At 56.7% G+C, this 21,241-nt stretch overlaps 1 protein-coding gene and 1 pseudogene across 1 annotated transcript; both read left to right on the forward strand.

The window, feature by feature from the left end:
- Window positions 1-8,073: 8,073 nt before the first annotated feature.
- Window positions 8,074-18,252, forward strand: CERCAM (cerebral endothelial cell adhesion molecule). Its single transcript, XM_007471773.1, has 13 exons — window positions 8,074-8,275; window positions 9,710-9,820; window positions 9,992-10,109; window positions 10,668-10,802; window positions 10,957-11,161; window positions 13,312-13,431; window positions 13,691-13,767; window positions 13,861-13,967; window positions 14,830-14,962; window positions 16,344-16,471; window positions 16,590-16,793; window positions 17,186-17,438; window positions 17,747-18,252. The coding sequence occupies exons 1-12, from the start codon at window positions 8,079-8,081 to the stop codon at window positions 17,436-17,438; spliced, it is 1,788 nt and encodes a 595-aa protein (XP_007471835.1). The 5' UTR covers window positions 8,074-8,078; the 3' UTR covers window positions 17,747-18,252.
- A 1,393-nt stretch (window positions 18,253-19,645) lies between these two features.
- Window positions 19,646-20,507, forward strand: LOC103082747 (peptidyl-prolyl cis-trans isomerase A pseudogene; annotated as a pseudogene).
- Window positions 20,508-21,241: the final 734 nt, after the last annotated feature.

Raw genomic sequence — 21,241 nt, forward strand, 5'->3', positions numbered from 1 at the left:
GAAAGCTCTCAGGTCCCCTCATTCCCAGTTGGATCCCCTGTCTCTTCTCCTTCACTCCTTCCCACCTTGAGTCCTGCCCTGGCTTTCCGTGCCCAGGGTCGGGCCCTGGCCCCCAGTCCTGCCCAGGCAGTGCCCAAGAGAGAAGCGAGCAGCGGTTGGAAGAGTAGACGCAGAGGCCCGGCGCGTTCTCAGCCCTGGCTCTTTGTCTGTCGCTTTGTGATGGTAAGTGCTGCTCCTAAATCAGTCCTGTGACACTGTTATTGTTGCCCAGGGCGCAAAGAGTCTAAACTTTTCCCCTGAGGTCAAGAATGTGGCCGGTCCCCAAGCCGCCCAGAGCAGGGGCCTGGGTGGCTGGGGGTGGGGCTGGGGCCTCACCCCGAGCTGGGGCGAGATGTTGGGGGGAGGGGGTCAGCGGGAACAAAACGCTTTGAAATGCCTCCTCTCCATCACTGCCAACATTGTCCGCTGCCCACGGGGGGCCTGGCACCGCCTTGCCGGGGCTCCGGCCCCCAGCCCTGGCCAGGCCCGGCCCGGCATCTGAAAATGGACAGAAGGTTATTGTCCCTCCTCGCAGCCCTTTGTCTGCCCCAGTTCCAGATGTCTAGGCTGGGACCAGGGAGCTGACCCATGGTGGGCAGGGGGGAGGGGACAAAGGGGGAGAGCACGGGTCACTGCATCCTGAGAGGTCATTCCCAGACCCTGAGATCCCACCCAGCCACAGCCCAGTCACCTTCTGGGCCGTCTCAGCCCTGGGATTGTCCCTGTTCCCTTGTCTCTCCTCCCCTTCCCGGCAGACCAGGTTCCGGGCTCAGGAAGAGTTAAGAGCAGGGCGCTTTGGGATTCCCACTGCTCTACCCCGCTAACTGTGTGATCTGGATAAGCTGTGCCCCTTCTCGCAGCCTTCGCTCTCGCGTGGGTATCACTGGACCAGGGTGCATTCATTCACAAGAAATGACAGCGCCCTCCTATGTGCCTGCTCCGTGCTGGGCATGGGGGCGCACAGTGGTGGGTGGGCCACTCAGATCCTTCTGGATTGTCGTTTATAGTCGTGATAGTAAAGGGGCAACATTTCCCACCGACTCTCTCTGTGTCAGGTACCTGCATTACCTGCAGGTAAATCTCATTTACCTGCATTATCTCATCCTTTTCACAACAAAATCAAGGACGCAGTAGATATTGTTCTTCTATCCATTTTCTAACTTTGGATACTGAGATTCCAAGAGGTAAAGTCTCTTGCCCAAAATTAGGCTGCCAGGAAGCAGCAGAGCTGGGATCTTAGCCCAGGCTGACCGCCGCCACCGAGAGGAATGATCCACTAATAAATACTTGGAAGGTGCTGAGCGCAGCCTGGCACTGCTCCGGACTCAGCCCACGGAGTGGGTGGTGGTGGTAATTCCACCCGTGAGCTTCCCATTTCACAGATGGTGCTACTGAGGCCCAGATCAGAGAGAGAGAAGGTCGGGGAAACTTAAACAGCAACACCAACAGGGATTCCAGGACCACCAGGGTCGGCCAGAGAGAGGCAGGCAGCCCGGTTTTGGTTTCAAACCCCAGTTCCGTGTGGGCTTGGGCAAGTGATTTAGCTTCGTCATGCCTCCATTTTCTCATCTATAAGATGAAGATATTCCCTACTTCACAGGGTTGTTGTGAAAACTAAGTTAGGTAATACATTTCAAGCACTTAGCACAATGCCTGGCACACAGCAGACAGTTAATGATAGCTGTTACTGTTATTATTCTGAATGGGGTAACATCTATCCTTTTGAATCTTCCTCTCACCTGGGGTCACCTGAGGACAAGGCTCTGTTAAGAGGAGGGAGGGGCTGCGGGTTAGCAGTTGCTGAGTGGGGGTGGGGATAGCAATGCTTGGTCTGCTTGGGGGTTTCTAGAAGTGTTGCGACACGCTACTCCTGCAGGTGAGAGGAAGGCAGAAGGGGTCAGGCTGGGAGGGGAAGGGGCTGCCTGGCCCCAGAGGAGTTAACAGCTCCCGGGCCCTGGCGCAGCGGGACTGCCACGATTTTAGCAGAGGAGCCAGGGCTGCTTCCTGATGGGCAAAACAGCTGGCTGCGCAAGGAAAACAGCTGGCCTGGACCCAGCCTCCTGAGGACAGAGGCAGATTCTCAGAGGAGGACAGCTCCACATCTGGGCTCCTGGGAGAGGAGGGCATAGCCAAGAGCGAGAGGGTGGTCCTTTGGGGGTGGGGTGAGCATTGGGTGGGACCCTGGAAGATGAGGGGGCATGGGCAGATTCCTCGACCAGAGACCAAGATACGCTAGGTCTAAGCGGAGTGGTGACTCCAGCTGGAATTTGGGGGTCTCAGTCTCCCCTCAGATAGGAAAGATGAGGGTCAGGGGAGCAGATGGGGGGCAAGACTTTGGTGCTCAGCCCTGGGTCCGCTTGGAACCGGGCTTGGAACTTCATGTAGGAGGGAGCCTACTGGAGCTCCTGGACCCCCATCTGCCGAGCTGCACCAGGACCAGGAGCAGGGTGTGGACTCCTGCTCTGGCCAGGATCTTGGGCTCCCTTGGCCACAAAGCAGGACAGGGGCCCAGAGAGCCCCCATCCCAGGAGACGTGACGCTCGCAGCTGGTAAGAGCTCCATCCATGCATCCCCTCTGCCGTGGGGCCCCCGTTCCCATCCTGCTTGGCTGCCAGGCTGTGAGGACCCGCAACCCTGGGGCTCTGTGTGGGCCCTGGGGTACTTTTAGGCTGCCCCCACCCATTGGCAGGGAAGCAGCACCTGAGACCTCGCGTTAGGTTGGGCAGGGAAGGCGGAGGGTTAATGGGGGTGTGACCAGGGTCCACTGGACCACAGCCACCTGCCAGGGCTCCTGACCTCCAGGCCCCACAGGCCAGACACCCCTAATTTCTCTCTGACCTAGGGGGCTCCTCTAACCCACCTTCCTAACCTCCAGGAGGAGGGGGTTGGCCTTCACCTTGGGTGTGCCAACCTCAGCGCCCCTCTGCCTGATGAAGGTCACTCTGCAGGGTCCTTGCCTGTAGGCAGACCTTGGAGCTGAGGCTCCCAGAGGGGAGAAGAAGGTGCCGGGGACGGGGATAATTCTTCCAGGGTCTCTGTTTCCGGAAGCCAGGGTGGAGCCTGAGGCACTGGCGCCACCACCTGGCTTTGGCCAGAACTACAATGGCTGAGGGACGGGAGTGAAGATGCTGCGGGGAGGAGAATCCAGAGCCCAACTCTGGATTGGTCCAGGGTGGTCTGGGTCCTATTCAGCCAGATGGACCCAAGACAATCATTTTCAGGGTCCTACGTGACCCCGAGAATGAGGCCTTAGGCCCATAGAATAGCAGCTTCAAACTTGAGCTGGCATCAAAATCACCTGAAAGGCTTGTTGGTTTAACTTCCACTCCCAGAGTTTCTGATTCAGTAGATATGGGGAGGGGCTTAGGAATCTGCATTTCTAACAATTTCCAGGTGAGGCTGCTGCTGGCTCTGGTCCAGGGACCATGTTTTGAGAACCACTGCTTTAGAATTTCGGCGGGTTTGGCGCAATATTACCTTTGCAGAGTATACCGTATTTATTATATGTGAGGGCAAAAAAATGAGTGTAAGTAGGAGCACAGGTGCTTGGTCAGCCCACCCTAGTCAGTAACCCCATAATATTTCTTTTTTTAAATTAATTTTTATTGAAGTATTGTTGATTTACAATGTTGTTAGTTTCTGCTGTGCAGCAAAGTGATTCAGCTATACATATACATATATCCACTCCTTTTTAGATTCTGTTCCCATATAGGTCATTACAGAGCATTGAGTGGAGTTCCCTGTGCCATACAGTAGGTCCTTATGACCTCATCATGTTTCTATTGAGAGCCCACCCAATGCCCGGCTGGCCCTGCTCTAGGGCTGGTATAAAATGGTGAAGGTGGCGGACGGGTCCCTGCCTCAGAACTCACAGCTGGGCAGGCGTGGCATGTGATCTTTCCACTTGCGAGTCTAAAAGGCAGCTCAAAATAAGGTCCAACGCAGAACCTGATTTCACACTCTACCTGCTGCTTCTCAGGTCTTCCCCATTCAGAACCTATCCCACCACCCAGCCCACTTCAAACCCTGTGAGTCATCCTGACTCCTCGCTCCATCTCTCACATCTAATCCCATAAGGCTGTGGGCTCTGCCTCCATTACATCTCAGCCCTGCCCACCGTCATCTCTCCCAGTACCAGGCTCTCCTGGGCTTTCATCGTTGCCCCCGTGGTCCACCCTCTGAGCTGCAGCCAGAGCGATCTTTTTAAGAGGAATCCTGTCACTCCTCTGCTTACCCCCTCCAATGTCTTTCTGTTGCGCTTTTTAAAAGAATCCAAAATCCTGCCATAGTTTTAAGGCCCTAAGTGGTCCTCACCTCTTACCACACCCCCCTTGCTCACTTTGCTCCAGCTACCCTGGCCTCCTTGCTTGTTCCCACCTGTTCCCTCCATCTGGAACACTCTTCCCCAGATATGCTTTTGGCTGGCTCCCCTTTGCTCTGAAATGTCTTCACTGACCCCTCTATTCAATGTTGCCTCCCACCCTCAGCTACTCTCTGTTCTCATTACCTTGTTTTATTTTGTTCATAGCATTTACTGTTCTTCGAAGTTATCTATTAATTTATCAGTTTGCTTGTTTCCTGTCTGTCTTCCCTCATCAGAATGTGAGCACCTTAGGAACAGAGACCGTCTGTACCCCTGTATCCCCAGTACCTAGAATTCTTCCTGCACATAGCGTGTGCTCAATAAATATTTGCTGAATGAATGGGATTATATAGGATTCCCTGTAGGAGTAGGTCCCCCTGACATGACATCAGGGAAGGCTTTCCAGAGGGCCTGTAGTAGTTGGCCCAGTTCAAGCAGAGGAATTAAAAAAAAAAAAGGGACGTGGGAAGGTCTTCAAGCATGAAGTGTTCTGGAAACTGTACATAGTCCAATTTGGCTGGAGCAGGAGATAGGGGAAGGGAGGTCAGAGGAGTTGGAGAAGCAGCAGGCAGGCCACGAAGGGCCTCCTTGTCCCTTGAGGGGTTTGAGCTCTATGCTGAGGGCAATGGCAGCCCCCAAAGGGTGGAACACCATGCAGTTGAGAAAGCACCACTGCGTGAAGAAGAGTTTCCAGGGAGAAAGCCTCGGGCGCGGGGGTGAGTACTGGGAGGTGCTGTAGCCCAGGTGAGTGGTGCTGATGCCCTGAGCCGCGCAAGTGGCCACATGCAGGAGACATTGAGGTGGTGTAGCCAGGATGAGGAGGTGGAGTGGGCTGAGAGAGAGGCACTTGTCATCAGGTCCCCAGCTTGTGGGAGGCCACCGGAGTGGGAACAGGTCTGGGGGAAAGACTGGGGTTCTGTTTTAGACAGATGGAATGTGGGTCCAGGTGAGAAGCAGAGACACATGTCAGTTTTGCAGAAAGAGGGAGTGGTCCATGAGGTCACCTGCTGGAGGGAGTCCTCTTGGATGAGGGGCCAGGAGGATGCCGGTCTTGACGGGAGCAGTTTGGCTGGAGCAGCCTTGGTGTGTGTCAGTCAGCGAATGAAGGTGAGGAAGTGAGACCGGGAGCAAAGCACAGGCAGGCAGCTGACTGTATTCATATATTTTTTTAAATAGTTATTTATTTATTTGGCTGCACCAGGTCTTAGCTGCGGCATGTGGGGTCTTCGTTGCAGCATGCAGGATCTTTAGTTGCGGCATGAGGGATCTTAGTTGTGGCATGTGGGATTTAGTTCCCTGACCAGGGATCAAACCACGGGCCCCTGCATTAGGAGCATGGAGTCTTAACCACTGGACCACCAGGGAAGTCCCTGTATTCACATTTTAAGTTGGGGGAGATTTAAGTCCTTTGGAATGTTGAAGGAAGGATCCAGAAGAGATGGATGTTGGTGATCCAGGAAGGGCAAGGGAATGGCTTTTGGAGTCCAAGGATGGTTCTGTTATGAGGAAGGGGTGCCTATTCCATGGTAATAGGCCGTGAGAGCAGAGGCCAGCTTGGTCGCAGGGCGTGGAAGGTTTGGAGGCTGGAAATAAGAGTTCTCAGGTGATGGGTTCTCTTTTTCCAAAGAAGGGAGGAAAATTTTCACTGGGGGAGAGGGAGTGGAGTGAGGGCTTCAGAAGACCCGGGCGTGTGAAATGCCACAGAGGAAGGGGGGCAGGAGCACAGGGAAACTGGATTGTTGGGCTCAGTGAAAGTCCAGTGGAGGGTGGAGATCAGGAGTGTGCAGCAGTCTTAACGTGCCCCAAAGCAAGATGGTTGTAGGGTTTTTTCAGGCAGGAGTGATGGGAGAACCCTGGGGCAAGGGACTCAGTGACAGGCTGGACCACTGGGTGGACTGGGGAGGGAGAGAGGTGAAGATGGGAGGGGTCAGTGCATTGGGAGGAGGAGGATGACTGAGGTGAGAGAAGAATCTGGAAGCCCCATGACTAATAGCATGGACAGAGGCTCTGGGATGATCCTGGGATGGGTGAGGTGGGGGACATTGCTTTGGTATCCCCAGGACTTCCCTGGCGGTCCAGTGGTTGAGCCTCCACGCTTCCACTTCAGGGGGCACGGGTTCAATCCCTGGTCAGGGAACTAAGATCCTGCATGTTGCTCAGCATGACAGAAAAAAAAAAAAAAGGATATCCCCTTTCTGGGGCTGGGGGTGCCTTCCAGCAGAGGTAGCCATGCAAGGGAAGGGACTCATTATTTCCCCAGGATGCTTCAGGGGGCCTCAGGCCTTCCATTGCAGGGCACTGGCTGTGAAGCAGCCCCACCTGGAAGCTGTTGGAGGCTTTGGAGCTGGGCTGGAGACCAGGACTCTGGGGTCTGATGCCTCCACATGCTGCCCCATCACCAGGCTGTTCCTTACTGGGACCCCACCCCTTTTCTTGCAGTGGAGATAGTGTGCACAGGCTTAGCCCCCCTCCCTGACCCTGGGAAGAACCTGAAGGGAGACCCAAAGGTGCCATAGGAGAGTAGGTTCCCATGGGTGAGGGGCTGAATGGAAGGACAGGCTGGCTTCTCCAGTTCTGTCTTCCAGCCCCAGGAACTCTTCCCGCCTGCCAGGCCCCATGCATAGAATTCAAGCGCATTCAGGCTCTCAAGGAATCCTTGCAAACCCTCCTAGGTGGGTGCTGTTAGCAGCCTGATTCTACCCAGGAGGCCCTGAGGCTCCAGGAAAGCGGCCCGCCTGAGGTTGGTGGTAGAGAGGAGCTAGAACCCACTACTGGTGCCTCCAGACCCCTCCCCTCCCCTCCCCTGCCCGAAGAGAGTCTGGGGACCTTCTTCCATCTCAGCAGGGGCCTTAGGACCCCGACTCTGACCAGACACAGGAGTCACCCTGCTTTGGAGGGGGCTGGGTCACCATGAGGGGCTGAGTGGTGCCCCATGTTCTACACTCAATCTAAGAGTAGGCCTTGCTCTCCTAAAGGGCCGGAGCAGTGCCGGTGCTGGCGACGGAGGCGAGGATGATGACGCGCTGGGGACGCCAGGCTCGGACCGCGGCGGGATGACGTCTGCAGGTCAGGGGGACCCCCTCCCCGCCCCCCAAGCCTGTCTTTCTGTCCGCCCACGCGTTGGCTGGCTGGTCTGAGAAGTTCCGTCTGGGCCCGCCAGAGGGCGCCCGAGGGGTGGTGGAGCGGGCTGGAGAGGGGGAACCCGGAAAGGCCGCGGCCCAGTGGGTCCCGCCCCGCGGGGTCTGCGGCTCAGGTCAGAGGGTCAGATGGATGGCCAGGGAATCCGGATTCAGGGGCGCTCAGTGGAGTCGGATTCTGGCGATTGCACGCCCAGGGATTTGTAGTCGAGCATTCTGAGATGCCCGGACGGCTCAGATGCCGTCCCCCACGACTCTCCAGCCGGGAGGGAGCTGCTCCTGGATCGCGTCCGGGGTGGGTGTCCGGGCCCTGGCCCTGCGATGCCCCTGGTCGAGGAGAGGACACTTGAGAATCCACGAATAGGGGTTGGGAGTGGGAGTCCACTCTTTGGGGGGTGCGCCCCCCACAACATCTTCCGGGCCCGCCTCGGCCGCGCCCCGGCCCCAGGCCCCGCCCCGGCCGGGCCGCACCGCACCGCCCACTACCCTCGGCTGGGCTGGGAGCCCCGGGGGCCGCCGCAGCTGCCAGAGCGCCCGCCATGCGCGCTGCCCCCGCCGCCTCGCTGCTCCAGCTGCTGCTCCTGCTGGGGCCGCGGCTCGAGGCTGCGGGCGTCGCAGAGCCGCCGCTGCCCGCCGTGGTCCTTGCCATCCTGGCCCGCAATGCCGAGCACTCTCTTCCCCACTACCTGGGCGCGCTGGAGCGGCTGGACTACCCCCGGGCCAGGCTGGCCCTCTGGTGAGAGAGACCCGGGCATCGGCATCCACCGGGCATCTATCCCCCAACCCCACCGACAGTCCAGGCTCCAGATGGCCCCATCTGCTCGCTGTCCAGACACCACCCAGACAGGCCCCTCCCTCGCAGATAGGCCCTCCGCAATCCGTGTCCCCGGACGGGACCCCTTATGCCCCTGGCCCTGCAGACTGACCTCTGAGGCCTTAGGTTTACACAGGGACACCATTCCCTAATTCTGGCCCCTATTCCTCCTCTTGGGACCTCCTCTGGGTGTAAGTTGGGCCCAGTCCCCCTTGCCCTAGCCCTCAGAGCTGAAACTGAACCCGTGGGACCTGTGGTTGGCCTGATTTGGAGCAGAGCAGACAGGAGCAGCTGGTGTCCCCTGGGGCCCGATGTGGCACAGACCAGCAGGCCTCCGGGTTCCTGGGGAGCCCGTGAGGGTGCTCTCAGCCCTGGGCTCCATGCTGCCCTCTGGGGGAGTCACACGCGTTCCCCCTTCCCCTGGGCTGGTTCCAGCCTTTGTCAGGAGAGGGGCTGGGTCCTCCGGCCAAGGGCAAAGCCCCCTTCCTGCAGTCTCTCCCCCTAGGCGTCCCCGCAGGGCACTGGAATCAGAGGCCAGTCTGTGGAAGCCAGAGCAGGGAGGAGTCCCAAGCTGAGGTTGGGGATAAACTGAGAGAAATGACCAAACTACCCTCCCTCCCCAAAACACCAAAGCTGGGCTGGGGTTGGAGCCAGTGGCCTGGGGAGGCTGCCCACAATTACCAGTTTGGGAGTTACTTAGTTCCCACCCATAGAAGACTTGACACGTAGTTAATCTTCACTTCTGGGGAATTGACTTAAAGGGGCAGTATCACCTAAAATCTGGGCTCTTGGCTAAGCCCCCTGCAGCCCCCTCTGTCATGAGAGCCCCTTCAGAGAGACTACTCATGGTGGCAATGGAGCTCGGGCCCATCAGCATTTCTCAGGGACGCTCAGGGTGTGGTTTGGTCGTTATTACAACTATCTGGTGGAGGGAAGCAGCAGCTCCTCTGTCCAGTCCTGACTCAGAGAGGGGAGGGGGCTGACCTGTGGTCACAAAGCAGGGAAGGAAGGTAACCAGAGAATGTGGCAGGTATGTTCCTCAAAGTTGAGGTACTTTTCATCCTTCAAAATGCATTCGAGTTCTGTCATCTCAGCCCCTGAGCATGCCAGGGCAGCTTAAAGTTACAGGGAGAAAGTGAAGCCCAGAGAGGGTCAGAACCTGCCTGAGGTCACACAGTGGATCACAGACCTATGATTGGGACCTGGCTTCCTGCCTTCCTCTGGAGCACACCTGCCTCCTCTGCTCCCAAGAGAGGCCAGCCCTGCAAGTGTTGGTGCTCTGGGGGTCAAGGCTGCCTCAGGGTTTGGTCCTTCGCTGGCTGTGCCCCCTCACCCTTCTTCCTCCTGTGTCCTCAGGTGTGCCACAGACCACAACGTGGACAACACCACAGAGATGCTGCAGGAGTGGCTGGCTGCTGTGGGCGATGACTATGCCGCTGTGGTCTGGAGGCCTGAGGGAGAGCCCAGGTGGTGACCTGAGGGGAACGTTCTGGGGAAGATGGACAACAGCTGCAGCCCAGAGAAGGAAAGGGACAGCCCCGAGCCACAGCCTCCAGACCAGGGCTCTGTCCACTGCCCTGCAGAGAGGGACACCACATGCACCTACCCCATGGGAACCTCATCGTTTTACCCCCTCAGGTCCTACCCAGACGAAGAGGGCCCTAAGCACTGGACCAAAGAAAGGCACCAGTTTCTGATGGAGCTGAAACAGGAAGCCCTGACCTTTGCCAGGGGCTGGGGTGCCGACTATATCCTGGTAAGAAAGCCTGGCCTACAGTTCGGCTTCCCACAGGTGGTGGCACCTGTCCTTGACAGAAATCTTGGCATGACTTAACCACCTGTAGGCTGGCTCCTTCAGCTAGCAACCTGGGTCAGAACCCAGATCAGATATTGAGCTTGGATCCCTATGCTTGAGCTCAGACTTGGTACTAAACCGGGATCCCTGAGTCAGAGTGCAGGGTATATACTGAGACTCGATCCCTGGGCTAGAGCCCAGAGTATAAACTGAGCCTAGTTCCCTGGACTAGAGCTTAGAGTAGGTCTTTGGATTTACTTCCTAAAACTTCAGATAAAGTTCTTAGATCAGCAACTCGGGTATAATCTCTGGACCCAATCCCCGAGCCAGTGCCCCAGACTAGATTCTTGGTCCAGAAATGGATCTACTGGTTTATAGGTTAGACCTCTCTGAGGGAACCCCATTGGGTCCTGGGAGACTTTCTGGGTTTCTGGAAATCTGGAGGGATCCCACTCAGTGAATCCTTGGGGGACTGCAGCCCAGACAATGCTGGGGCCTGTGACGCCCACCTCCCCACAGTTTGCAGATACGGACAACATTCTGACCAACAACCAGACGCTGCGGCTTCTGATCGAGCAGGGGCTGCCCGTGGTGGCCCCGATGCTGGACTCTCAGACCTACTACTCCAATTTCTGGTGTGGGATCACCCCCCAGGTAACGCTGGGTTCGGGGGCCTCAGGAGGCTTGAGGTCTGAGAGGAGGGACGTGGAGAGACTGAAGGCCTTAGGGTCTGTGGGCCCTGGCAGGGGAGCAGTGTGCTGGGGATGGAGGGGCACCCTCTCACAGCCCGGAGCCACCCCTTCCCCAGGGCTACTACCGCCGCACAGCCGACTACCTCCCTACCAAGAACCGCCAGCGCCGGGGCTGCTTCCGCGTCCCCATGGTCCACTCCACCTTCCTGGTATCCCTGCGGGCGGAGGGGACAGAACAGCTGGGCTTCTACCCCCCTCACCCCAACTATACCTGGCCCTTCGACGACATCATCATCTTCGCCTACGCCTGTCAGGCTGCTGGTGAGGACAGCTCTCCTTGAGCCTTTCTCCCAGGCCTCTAGGCCTTTGCACATGCTATTCCCTCTGCTTGGCATGCTCTTCCCCACTCTGCAATTAATCTTTTTAATTCCTGTGTGTCCTTCAGGTCGTAGCCTTTCTTGGGCACACTGCCCCAGTAGGTTAGATGTCCTTCTGGCCGTCCCCACCATGGCACTTTCATGTATTCCTTCATTAGGCAAATATTTATGGGACACCTACCAGGTGCCAGGCACTGGGGAGACAGTGGTGAGTAAAATCAGGCAGTCTCTGACCTCCTGGATCCTCCAGTCCAGTCAATCAAAGGATCACACAAATCAATGTCCAATCACAATGACAGGAAGAAGAGCTTTTTGATTATAGGTGTTTGGGGAGCTTAGACTAGAGTTAACCTGTCAGGGAAGGCTTCCTGGAGGATGTAAACTTTGGGGCTGAGATCTAATGTATGGGCAGACATTAACAAGGTAGACAGAGCAGGACAGAGCGTTTTAAGCAGTGGGACCAGCAGGTGCAAAGGCCCTGTGGTGGCAGAGGATGCAAGAAGGCAGGCAGCTGGAGCACAGTAAGCAAAGGGGGCATGGTGCAGGCTGAGGCAGGAAAGGTAGGCAGGGGCCAGCTTGTGTGGACCTGATGGGCAAGCATCTGGTCTTTAGCCTGTGGGTGTCAGGCAGCCATCAGAGGATCACGTGATTGGATCTGAACACTAGAAAATATCATTCTGTTGTCGGTGGTTATTTTTAAGATGAAGGTTACTAGAAAGTGTTTGGGTTTGGGGAATTCCCTGGCGGTCCAGTGGTTAGGACTCTGTGCTTTCTCTGCTGAGGACTCAGGTTTGATCCCTGGTCAGGGAACGAAGATCCCACAAGCTGTGCAGCGCAGCCAAAAAAAAAAGAAAAAAAGAAAAAAAAGTGTTTGCGTTTGGATGGGATAAACCCAGTTCTGAGGAAGAGTCGAAGTTGCGAGTGAGACAGAGATACTGCTGTTGGAATAAAGATCTTGAGAAGGCTACAGAGAACGTATCTCACGGTGTGCACTCACGGGTGGCAAAGACATGAAGGCTGTCTGGTGGGTGGAGAACTCTGCTCATGGTCAAGGTGAATTAGAAGTGATGATTTAATCAAGAAGTGTTGCACTTGGGCAAGCAGTGTGTGAGAAGTGTCCAGGGAGAATTTGAGTGTCATCTTTTCTGTGTGTGTGCATGAGGTGCTTCAAGTGCAGAGAGTGAAGGTGAAACAAATACATGGGGAAAAAAATGAGAAGAAGCAAAAGTATTTCCTTTTTTTTTTTTTTGGCCACACCGGGCGGCTTGTGGGATCTCAGTTCCTCAACCAGGGATTGAACCCAGGCTCAGAATCCTAACCACTAGACCACCAGGGAATTCCCTATTTCCTTATTTTTTCATTCTTACCTCTACTTTGAGTATCAGCCGCTCTTTATTGGTCAGCGGTTTGTAGGAATTTCGTGAACAGGGGTTCTGTCTCCATCATTCAGGCTTCCACCACCTGCACTGGGCCAGGCTCTGTGCTCAATGCTGGGCCTGGGGTTAACTTTTTAATAGGTACCATGTGCCTGCCCTGGAGGACTCACAGTCTATAGAAGACAAAGGCCAAGTAAATAATTATAATAAAGATGATAAACATTGAAGGAATAAAAAAGGCCACTCTGGTTGCCAGGTGGAGGACAGCATGGTGGGGGCAGGCGAGGGGGTGGGGTTAAGTGTAGGGATCCAGGCAAGAGGTGATGGTGCTGGATTGGCGAGGGGGGTTGGGCAGAGGTGGGAAAGATTTAGGGGGTGGAGCAACGCCCGGTGGCATCAGGTGGCTGTAGCCGGGTGTGAGTTTGCCTGCTCCTTCCTCACCTTGATCCCCCGAGGGAAGGGACTGTCTGTCTTTCTCACCACCAGCAGCCAGCTGGTGCTCTAGACTCGTCTATTGCGTGAATAAACCATTTCGGCAGGAAGATCCCTTAGATATTGTTTGAGCCAAGCCGTTTCTCCCTCCAAGCCCAGGTGGGGACGCCGGGTCCCAGACAGGACGCATGTGGTGGGTCACTGGCAGGACGGGGCCTAGGACCTCCCATCTGGGTTCTGAGAGCCCTACCCTGCACTCCAGTGCTCACTCGGCCTCTCTCCGCAGGGGTCTCGGCCCACGTGTGCAACGAGCACCGTTATGGGTACATGAACGTGCCTGTGAAATCCCACCAGGGGCTGGAGGATGAGAGAGTCAACTTCATCCACCTGATCTTGGAAGCGCTGGGTGAGGGCTGTGAGCCGGTGTGTCCCCCCTCCCCACCGCTGGGGTTGAAGCCTCTCCCCAACTCATTCCCTGACTCTGGGCAAGTCCCTTTTCCCTCTGGGCCTCAGTCTGCCCATCCGTACAATGGAGGCAGGTGGATTCTGTGATCTCCTGCTGGGTATTCTGCCAGGGGGCAGGAACGAGGGGGGCTAGGACTCCAGGGCTGCCGCTGACTAGAGCCAGTAGGAACTCATGATGGGGGGGGTGCTTTCCTCTGCAGTGGATGGGCCCCCCATGTGGGCCTCAGCTCATGTGTTCCGGCCCCCAAAGAGGCCCAGCAAGATGGGGTTTGATGAGGTAAGTCCTCCCGGCCTGCAGGATTGGGGCCAGGAGGTGGGTGGGCTCTCCCCTCCCCCTGCACTCACTCCCCTGCCTCCCCTCCTCTTCCAGGTGTTTGTCATCAGCCTGGCCCGCCGGCCCGACCGCCGAGAACGCATGCTGAGTTCGCTCTGGGAGATGGAGATCTCTGGGCATTTGGTGGATGCCGTGGACGGCCGGTGAGGCTTCCTGGGTGGGGACAGGACCCTGTGCAGCCGGTGGGGACCGGGTGGTCCATCACGGCTCCATGGGGGTGGGAAAAGCAGACAATGAGCTGAATGAGTTTGCTGTTCTAGGAGGTATTCAAACAGGGCCTGAGTAATTCTGTCTCGGGGAGTCCCAGGGCAGACAGAACAGGACAGGGTGCCCTCCCTCAGCCCTCCTGAGGGAGGGGAGTACAGTGGTTAAGGCCCAGGGTCTGGAGCTTCTGGGCGTGGTCACCAGCTGCGTGACCTCCATCTCTCAGCCCTACTGTGTAAACGGCGAGTGAGTGCCTTCCTCTTAGGGGGTTGTAAGGGTTCAGTGAAGGTTTAGCCAGGGCCTGAAATGTAGTAAGTATCCCAAAGGTTAATAATGTCTTCATTACGATTATCAGGGTTATTCTTTTCCATCCTGAACTTAGGTCCCTGATGGGCGGGACGGGGGTGGGAGCAGGCCAGTCGTGTTCCCCCGGCAACCAGGGGTCACAGGACCCCATGTGCCCACTGCTGTTTGCTGCATACGCCCCAGCCCGGTGGACGGCAGGATGTCCATCCTTTGCTTGGGCCGCTGCCAAAGAAGTATCTGCCACGTTCCCCGCATTCATCCTGGGGTGTGTCCCCCTCAGACTGCTGCCCCCTCCCCTTAGGATCCCCCCCGCCCTAGGTGGCAGTGGCTTTCCAGGTCCAGTCACTGACGGCTTCAGGCCACACAAAGCAGTAACAAGACTGAAGCCTCCTTCCAACCAGACTCCAGTGTGACTGTCCCCAACTTGCATAGGCCAGTTCCCCCTGGACAGGACCCTGGCGGGCACCCCTGACCCCCTTATACCATCTGCCTCAGGACACTCAACAGCAGTGTCATGAGGAGCCTCGGCGTGGACCTGCTTCCCGGCTACCAGGACCCCTACTCGGGCCGCACACTGACCAAGGGCGAGGTGGGCTGCTTCCTCAGCCACTACTCCATCTGGGAGGAGGTGAGGACCCCCATCCACTGCTCTGTGCCAGCACTCGTGTGACCGGGGGTTGACCGAACACACTAACAATGACCCGGCCAGCAGCTTTCAGCCTCCTAAGGGCCCAGCCCTATACCTTATTCACCCTGCGGTCTCCACTGAGCACCTGCTGTGTGCTAGGAGAGCTTCTGCTCTGAGAACACAGAGGTGAACAAGAAGAATGCAGCCGGTCCCTCCTGGGGCAAAGGGACCAGAGCAAGGCACAGAAATCAAGAAAGAACTAAGCTTGCCACGGAGGGGGGATACACAGGCCGTTCGAGAGTGCAGACTGGCCCAGCCTCCTGGCCTCCTGTGGGGTCAGGGTGGGCCTCGCCATTGAGGGGCAGGGAGAGGAGGCTTCTCAGCAGAGGAAGGCAGTGCGGGCACAGGCCCTGGGGCTGAAGGAGTTCGGTGTGTTCTGTGTGGGAAGAAGAAAGGCCTAAGGCTTGGCCAAGCAGCCTCAGCCCAGGGCTGGGGTGTGAGTGCCTGGGAGAGGTCACTGCCTGGACACGGCAGGAGAGGACCCGGGCCTGGCCCTCCAAGGGGCGCCCCCTCCAGGAGGTGGAGCACAGACTCACTCCTTGTTTTTATTTTCTACTGTAGCCAGAATATGGGCGTGTGAGCTTATATTTCTGCTTTTCTGCTACCTCTGAACAGCTTGAAGGATGATGTATGTTTCACCACTTACTGAGCTGATCTCATGCTCTTTTCACATTTCCAACAGTTACAAAAAGTATTTTTTCTCAGGGTTGTGGGGGGCTAGGGCCTTCCTCCACGCCCCACCCCCACCCCCCAGCCTAGCTTCCTCGAGGAAAGCCCAAGAGGCGGAAGTGAGGAGCCAGGCCCTGGAGTCCAGCAGATGCGGTTCAGATCCCAGTTCTGCCACTTCCTGGCTGTGTGTCCTTGGACGAGTGGGTTCATCTCCCTGTGTCTCCATCTCCTTGCTGCAGTACGGGGACATCGTACCTCCTGAGGGTCCCTGGAGATGAACACTGTGGCCCCGGTGCTCAGTGACTGCAGCAAGGGTTCTGATTGCCATTGTGATCTGCTTGGAGAGCAAGACTGCCCTCCGGACCCGTCTTCCATCGGGAGAAACCACTCAGAGACGGGTCCCCTTCCCCGAAGGTCACGTAGCACAAGGGCAGGGCTCGCAGGCCCCCTTACTTTGCCGGCCTGATTCACGGCCAGGGGTGGAGGGAAGAAGGGAGCCCCCCCCCGCCCCCCACCCCAGCCTTCAGCAGCTGAGCAACGCAGCCAGGGCTGAGCATTCGGCCTGTAACTGAGGCCAGGAGTGTCTGTCAGAGTCAGCCAGGTGGGAGGGGACAGCCCGAGTCTAAAGAGCCTCCCCCACCGTGTACCACAGGTGGTTGCCCGGGGCCTGGCCCAGGTCGTGGTGTTTGAGGACGACGTGCGTTTTGAGAGCGATTTCAAGATGCGGCTGGAGCGGCTGATGAAGGAGGTGGAGGCGGAGAAACTTCCTTGGGACCTGATGTAGGCAGCCTGTGCCCCCAGGGGCCAGGGAGAGGGGTGGGCCTCCAGGGGTCTGCCTCCTCCTGAGGGGTCCTGGGACATCTACAGTGACTCCTGGGACCCTTGGTGTCACCTGCAGCTACCTCGGCCGGAAGCAGGTGAACCCTGAGGAGGAGGCAGCCGTGGAGGGGCTGCCACACCTGGTGGTGGCCAGCTACTCGTACTGGACACTGGCGTACGTCCTGAGCCTGGCCGGCGCCCGCAAGCTGCTGGCCTCCCAGCCCCTGCACCGAATGCTGCCCGTGGATGAGTTCCTGCCCATCATGTTTGACCAGCACCCCAAGTGAGCCTCAGATGGGGGCAGGGCAGGGTCAGCCTGTCCCGAGAGCCCACCTCAGCAAGTAGTAAGTCCCCTCACTGGGCAGGTGGAGAGACTGAGGCTGGCAGGGCTGAGTCACTTCCTTCTGGTCACCAAGGAATAGCCCAGCTTAGCCTTGGAGTCAGACCAATCTATGTGTGAATTCTGTGATGCCCTGTGGTTTTCAGTCAAGCGATTTTCCTGTTCTGTGCCTCAGTTTCCCCATCCGGAAAATGGGGATAAGAGAAATCCTGCCTCAGGAGTAGATGGGGAGGACGGTCAGCTGCTCTGAGGGTGAGGTGCCTGGCTCCGGGCTGGCATGGATCTGGGTGGAGGGGCCTACCCCATCCCCCCTGAGCCAGCCTCCCGTCTCCCAGTGAGCAGTACAAGGCACACTTCTGGCCGCGGGACCTGCGGGCCTTCTCAGCCCGGCCCCTGCTCGCTGCTCCCACCCACTACGCGGGGGACGCTGAGTGGCTCAGCGACACAGAGACGTCCTCGCCCTGGGACGATGACAGCGGCCGCCTCATCAGCTGGAGTGGCTCTTATAAGACCCTGCGGGACCCCCACCTGGACATGGCCGGCAGCAGTGGGCACAGCCTCCATCCCCACCCCCAGGATGAGCTCTAGGTGGGCCTCGGTTTTCTCTCGCCTTCAATGACTGACTCTGTGTTTGGGTCTCCCTTTCCTCTTCTCAGCTGTCTTCTCTCTCTCACTCTCTGTCTCGGGCTTTCTCTCTCTCTGTCTCTGTTTGTATCTTTGACTGTGTCTGCATTTCTCTGTCCACCTCTAACTCCCTCTCTCTCGCTCTCTTTCTCTCTGCCCATCTCTATCTCTTTGTGTCTCTCACTATCTCTGTGTCTGTTTCTGTCTCTGTCTCTCACTGTCCAACTCTAGTTCTTTCTACTTCTCTCCTCTTACCTCTCTTGTCCCACCAGGTCAGGGTGGTGACTCCAGAGAAGTACCCGGGAATAGGCCATAGCTGTCCAGGGAGCAGAGCAAGAGCCGCCACCAGGAACCATAGACCCAGTAGAGACCTGGCTGCCACCTTGGGCATGGCCACTCTGCCCTCTTGACCCGCCTTCCACTGGGAGAAACCACTCAGAGATGGGTCCCCTTCCCCAAAGGTCACGTAGCACAAGGGCAGGGCTCGCAGGCCCTCTTACTTTGCCAGCCTGATTCCGGGCCTGGGGTGGAGGGAAGAAGGGAGGGCCCCCAGCCTTCAGTTTCAAGCTGGGCGGACACAGGAGCCCTGCCCCCAGCTGAAGACCCAGCTGCTGGGGCCCCTCTGCCACCTTCTACCTCCACCTCAGTTCCCTACCCAGCTTGACACATGGGTCTCACGTGCCACCCTCTTCCCTGGCCAGTGGGAAGTGCAGGGAGGTGGGAGGAGGACCCAGCACACAGTAGGCCCTCAATAAAAGCTGGCTGGTATTGCACTTTATACTTTTTAACTCATGGTTGAGCCTCTTTGCGTGTCCTGAGGGCTGGGAGGGAGGCGTTCCTGATCTGTGGATGAGCAGGTGGAGAGACAGAGAGGGGAGGGCAGCCTAGAGAAGGAGTCAGGCGATCGATCTGGCATCACCTCCTTAGTCTGCTCATTGGTAAAGTGGAGATGGGAGCAGTACCTCACGGGCCAGGTGGGTATAAAGTAGCCAGGCCTGGGGCCCAGCCCACAGTGAGTGCTTACCCACTGCGGCTGTCATGGTCATCACCGGCCTCACCTTGCTGGCCAGGGTGGGCCCAGGCCAGACCGAGGGCTGCTGAGGCCTCCTTGCCTTTGGATCTTCACTTGTGCAGTTGGAACCCCTCCCCTGGAAGTGGCTGGGGAGATCCAGGGCTCCCCTCCTGCCCTAACTAGTGTGGCAGCCAGAGGGCGCAAGGTGGCAGAACCTGGACCTTGTGGGCCAGGGCGCCCTCTGCTGGTTTGGGGCCAGCAACGGGAAGGGAGCCTGGGGCATTTGGAATCTGCCCCCTGTGCTCTGGGTTACTTGCAGCAGTTTCACCTTCTGCTCTCCTGCTTGGGAACTGCCGGCCTTCCTCCCTCCCCGCCGCTGTGAGGCCCAGCAACTGTCTCCACTGCCTGCACTCAGGCAGCCGGAGGGGATGGGGAGGCGACTCCTTGTCTTGCCCGTAGCTGCTGTGGCTCCACCAGCGCAGGACCTGCCATCTCCAGGTTTCCTCCTTCAGAGGAGCCCCTCCCCCATGCAGCCCCTTGACTTGGTCTTGTAAGCACCTGGGTCCTGGCAGAGTCAGTCAGGAACCCCCTGGGGCTGGGCTTTCCCTCCTTGTGTACCAGGGATGAGGTCCCGCTGGCCTGCCTTTGGTTCCAGAGCCTGGCATGGCTCTGAGAAGGACTTTGGGCCAGAGCTGTGGAATTGGTGCTTTGTTCATTCCAAGACCAAAAGCCATTGATTCTGGATGGCTATGACCTTGAGTAAGTCACTTCTCCCTTCCAGGCTCCAGGTGTCCCTTTCATTCATTAAAATGAACATTTATTGAGCACCCTCTATGGGCCATGTTTAGATACTAGGGATACAGCAGTGAATAAAACCGTCCCTCAAAAATCCCTGACCTCATAGAGCTGACGTTCTAGTGAGGGAGACAGACAAAAACAGAGAAACAGAAAATATTGGAGGTTGGTAAGTCCTACAGAACAAAATGAGGGAGGAAATATCAAGTATGAGCTGAGAAGTTAACACATGAACAAAGACTTCAAGGAAGTGAGGGGACAAGCTATGGGGATATGGGGAAGAAGACCATTCTAGGCCAAGGGGGCAGCATATGCAAAGGTCCTGAGGCAGGAACAGGACTGGCAGTTTCAAAAGACAGGGAAGATGCCACTGTGGCTGGAGCAGAACGAGCAAGGAGGAGCCAAGTTCTGGAGGTGAGGGAGCCAAGGTCAGGGCCAGAGCACGGAGGGCCTTGGAGGTCATTTTGGCTTTTACTCTGAGACAAGGAGCCCCTGGAGGGTTTGAGGCAGACAAATGACACAATCTAATTTTTATTTTAACATGATTACCCTGGCTGCTGTAATGAACTGTAGTTGGATCCAGGGTAAAAGTAGGGAGATGGGTTAGGAACCCATTGTAATAATCCAAGTGAGACATGATGGTGCCCCAGACCAGGGTGTTAACAGTGGGGGTGGTGAGAGGCAGCAGCAGCATTTCAGGAGGAGACACCGACACGCCACCGCTGGGAGCTGCTCCCTGCGCTGCCTAGCAACGGTCAACCCCTCTGTGTTCTTCCACATTGTCAGCGAGCCCTTGGGCTGCATCTCCTTCAGGCTGTTTGCAGACAAAGTTCCAAAGACAGCAGAAAACTTGCGTCCTCTGAGCACTGGGGAGAAAGGATTTGGTTATGAGGGTCCTCCTTTCACAGAAGTATTCCGGGATTTATGTGCCAGGGTGGTGCCATCATGGCACTGGTGGCATCCAGCTACAAGGAGAAATTTGATGACGAGAATTTCACCCTGAAACACACAGGTCCTGGCACCTTGTCCGTGGCAAATGCTGGACCCAACACAAGTGGTTCCCAGTTTCTCATCTGCACTGCCAAGACTGAGTGGCTGGATGGCAGATGTGTGGTCTTCGGCAAGGTAGAAAAGGGCATGAACGGTGTGGCAGCCGTGGACCACTCTGGTTCCAGGAATGCAAGACCAGCAAGAAGCTCACCATTGCTGTCTGTGAACAAATCTAATAAATCTGACTCGTGCTTTATCTTAAACATCAGCCCATTCCTTCCGTAGCTCAGTAGAGCATCCCTCACCCTCATCTGCTCGTGACATCCTGTGATCTTTGTGCTTTTGCTGCAGTTCTTTGGGTTTCACATTTTCCATCCCCCGCTCCAAGTCTAGCTGAATTGCAGAGTTAAGTTTATGATTATGAAATAAAAGCTAAACAACAACAGAGAGAGACCTAGACAGATTGAGGATGATGTCAAAGTTTTGGACCCAAATTACTAAAAGAATAGAACTGCCATCAACAGAATTGGAGAAAACTACAGAGCGTGGGCAGGGGACTGGCTTGGGGGCGGGTCAGGAGATCATTTTCAGATGTGCTACATTTGAGATTCAGGTGCAGGTGTCAATCAGGAGTTAGATACACGAGCCTGGGATTCAGGGGTCGAGCCTGGGATTCAGGGGTCGGGTCTGGGCTGGAGAGAGAAGCTTGGCATCCCCTGTCCTGACCCAGAAGTCCTGGCCCCAAACCATACACTCCACCACCTGTTACCTGGGGAGCTGGTTGAAATGCAGATTCCTGGCCCCTCCTAATTCTCCTGCCCAGGGTTCTGATTCAGTAGGTTGTGGGTGATGCCTGACTGTTTTTGAACAAAACTATCGCAGGTGATCCTGAGGAGCTGACAGGTTTGGGTACTGTAGCTAAATCTACATACAGTAAAATTTACTTTGATTTTTTTTTTTTTTTTTTTTT

This window comes from Lipotes vexillifer, unplaced genomic scaffold (assembly GCF_000442215.2).
Source record: "Lipotes vexillifer unplaced genomic scaffold, Lipotes_vexillifer_v1.1 scaffold98, whole genome shotgun sequence".
NCBI lineage: Eukaryota > Metazoa > Chordata > Mammalia > Artiodactyla > Lipotidae > Lipotes > Lipotes vexillifer.

Bases quoted from the DNA above. Each gene is read 5' to 3' on its own strand.
- CERCAM (XM_007471773.1), top strand. From the start codon at position 8,079: ATGCGCGCTGCCCCCGCCGCCTCGCTGCTCCAGCTGCTGCTCCTGCTG. The intron at 9,821-9,991 runs GTGGTGACCTGA...TTACCCCCTCAG, and splicing joins AGGCCTGAGGGAGAGCCCAG to GTCCTACCCAGACGAAGAGG. The intron at 13,432-13,690 runs GTGAGGGCTGTG...TTTCCTCTGCAG, and splicing joins CCTGATCTTGGAAGCGCTGG to TGGATGGGCCCCCCATGTGG.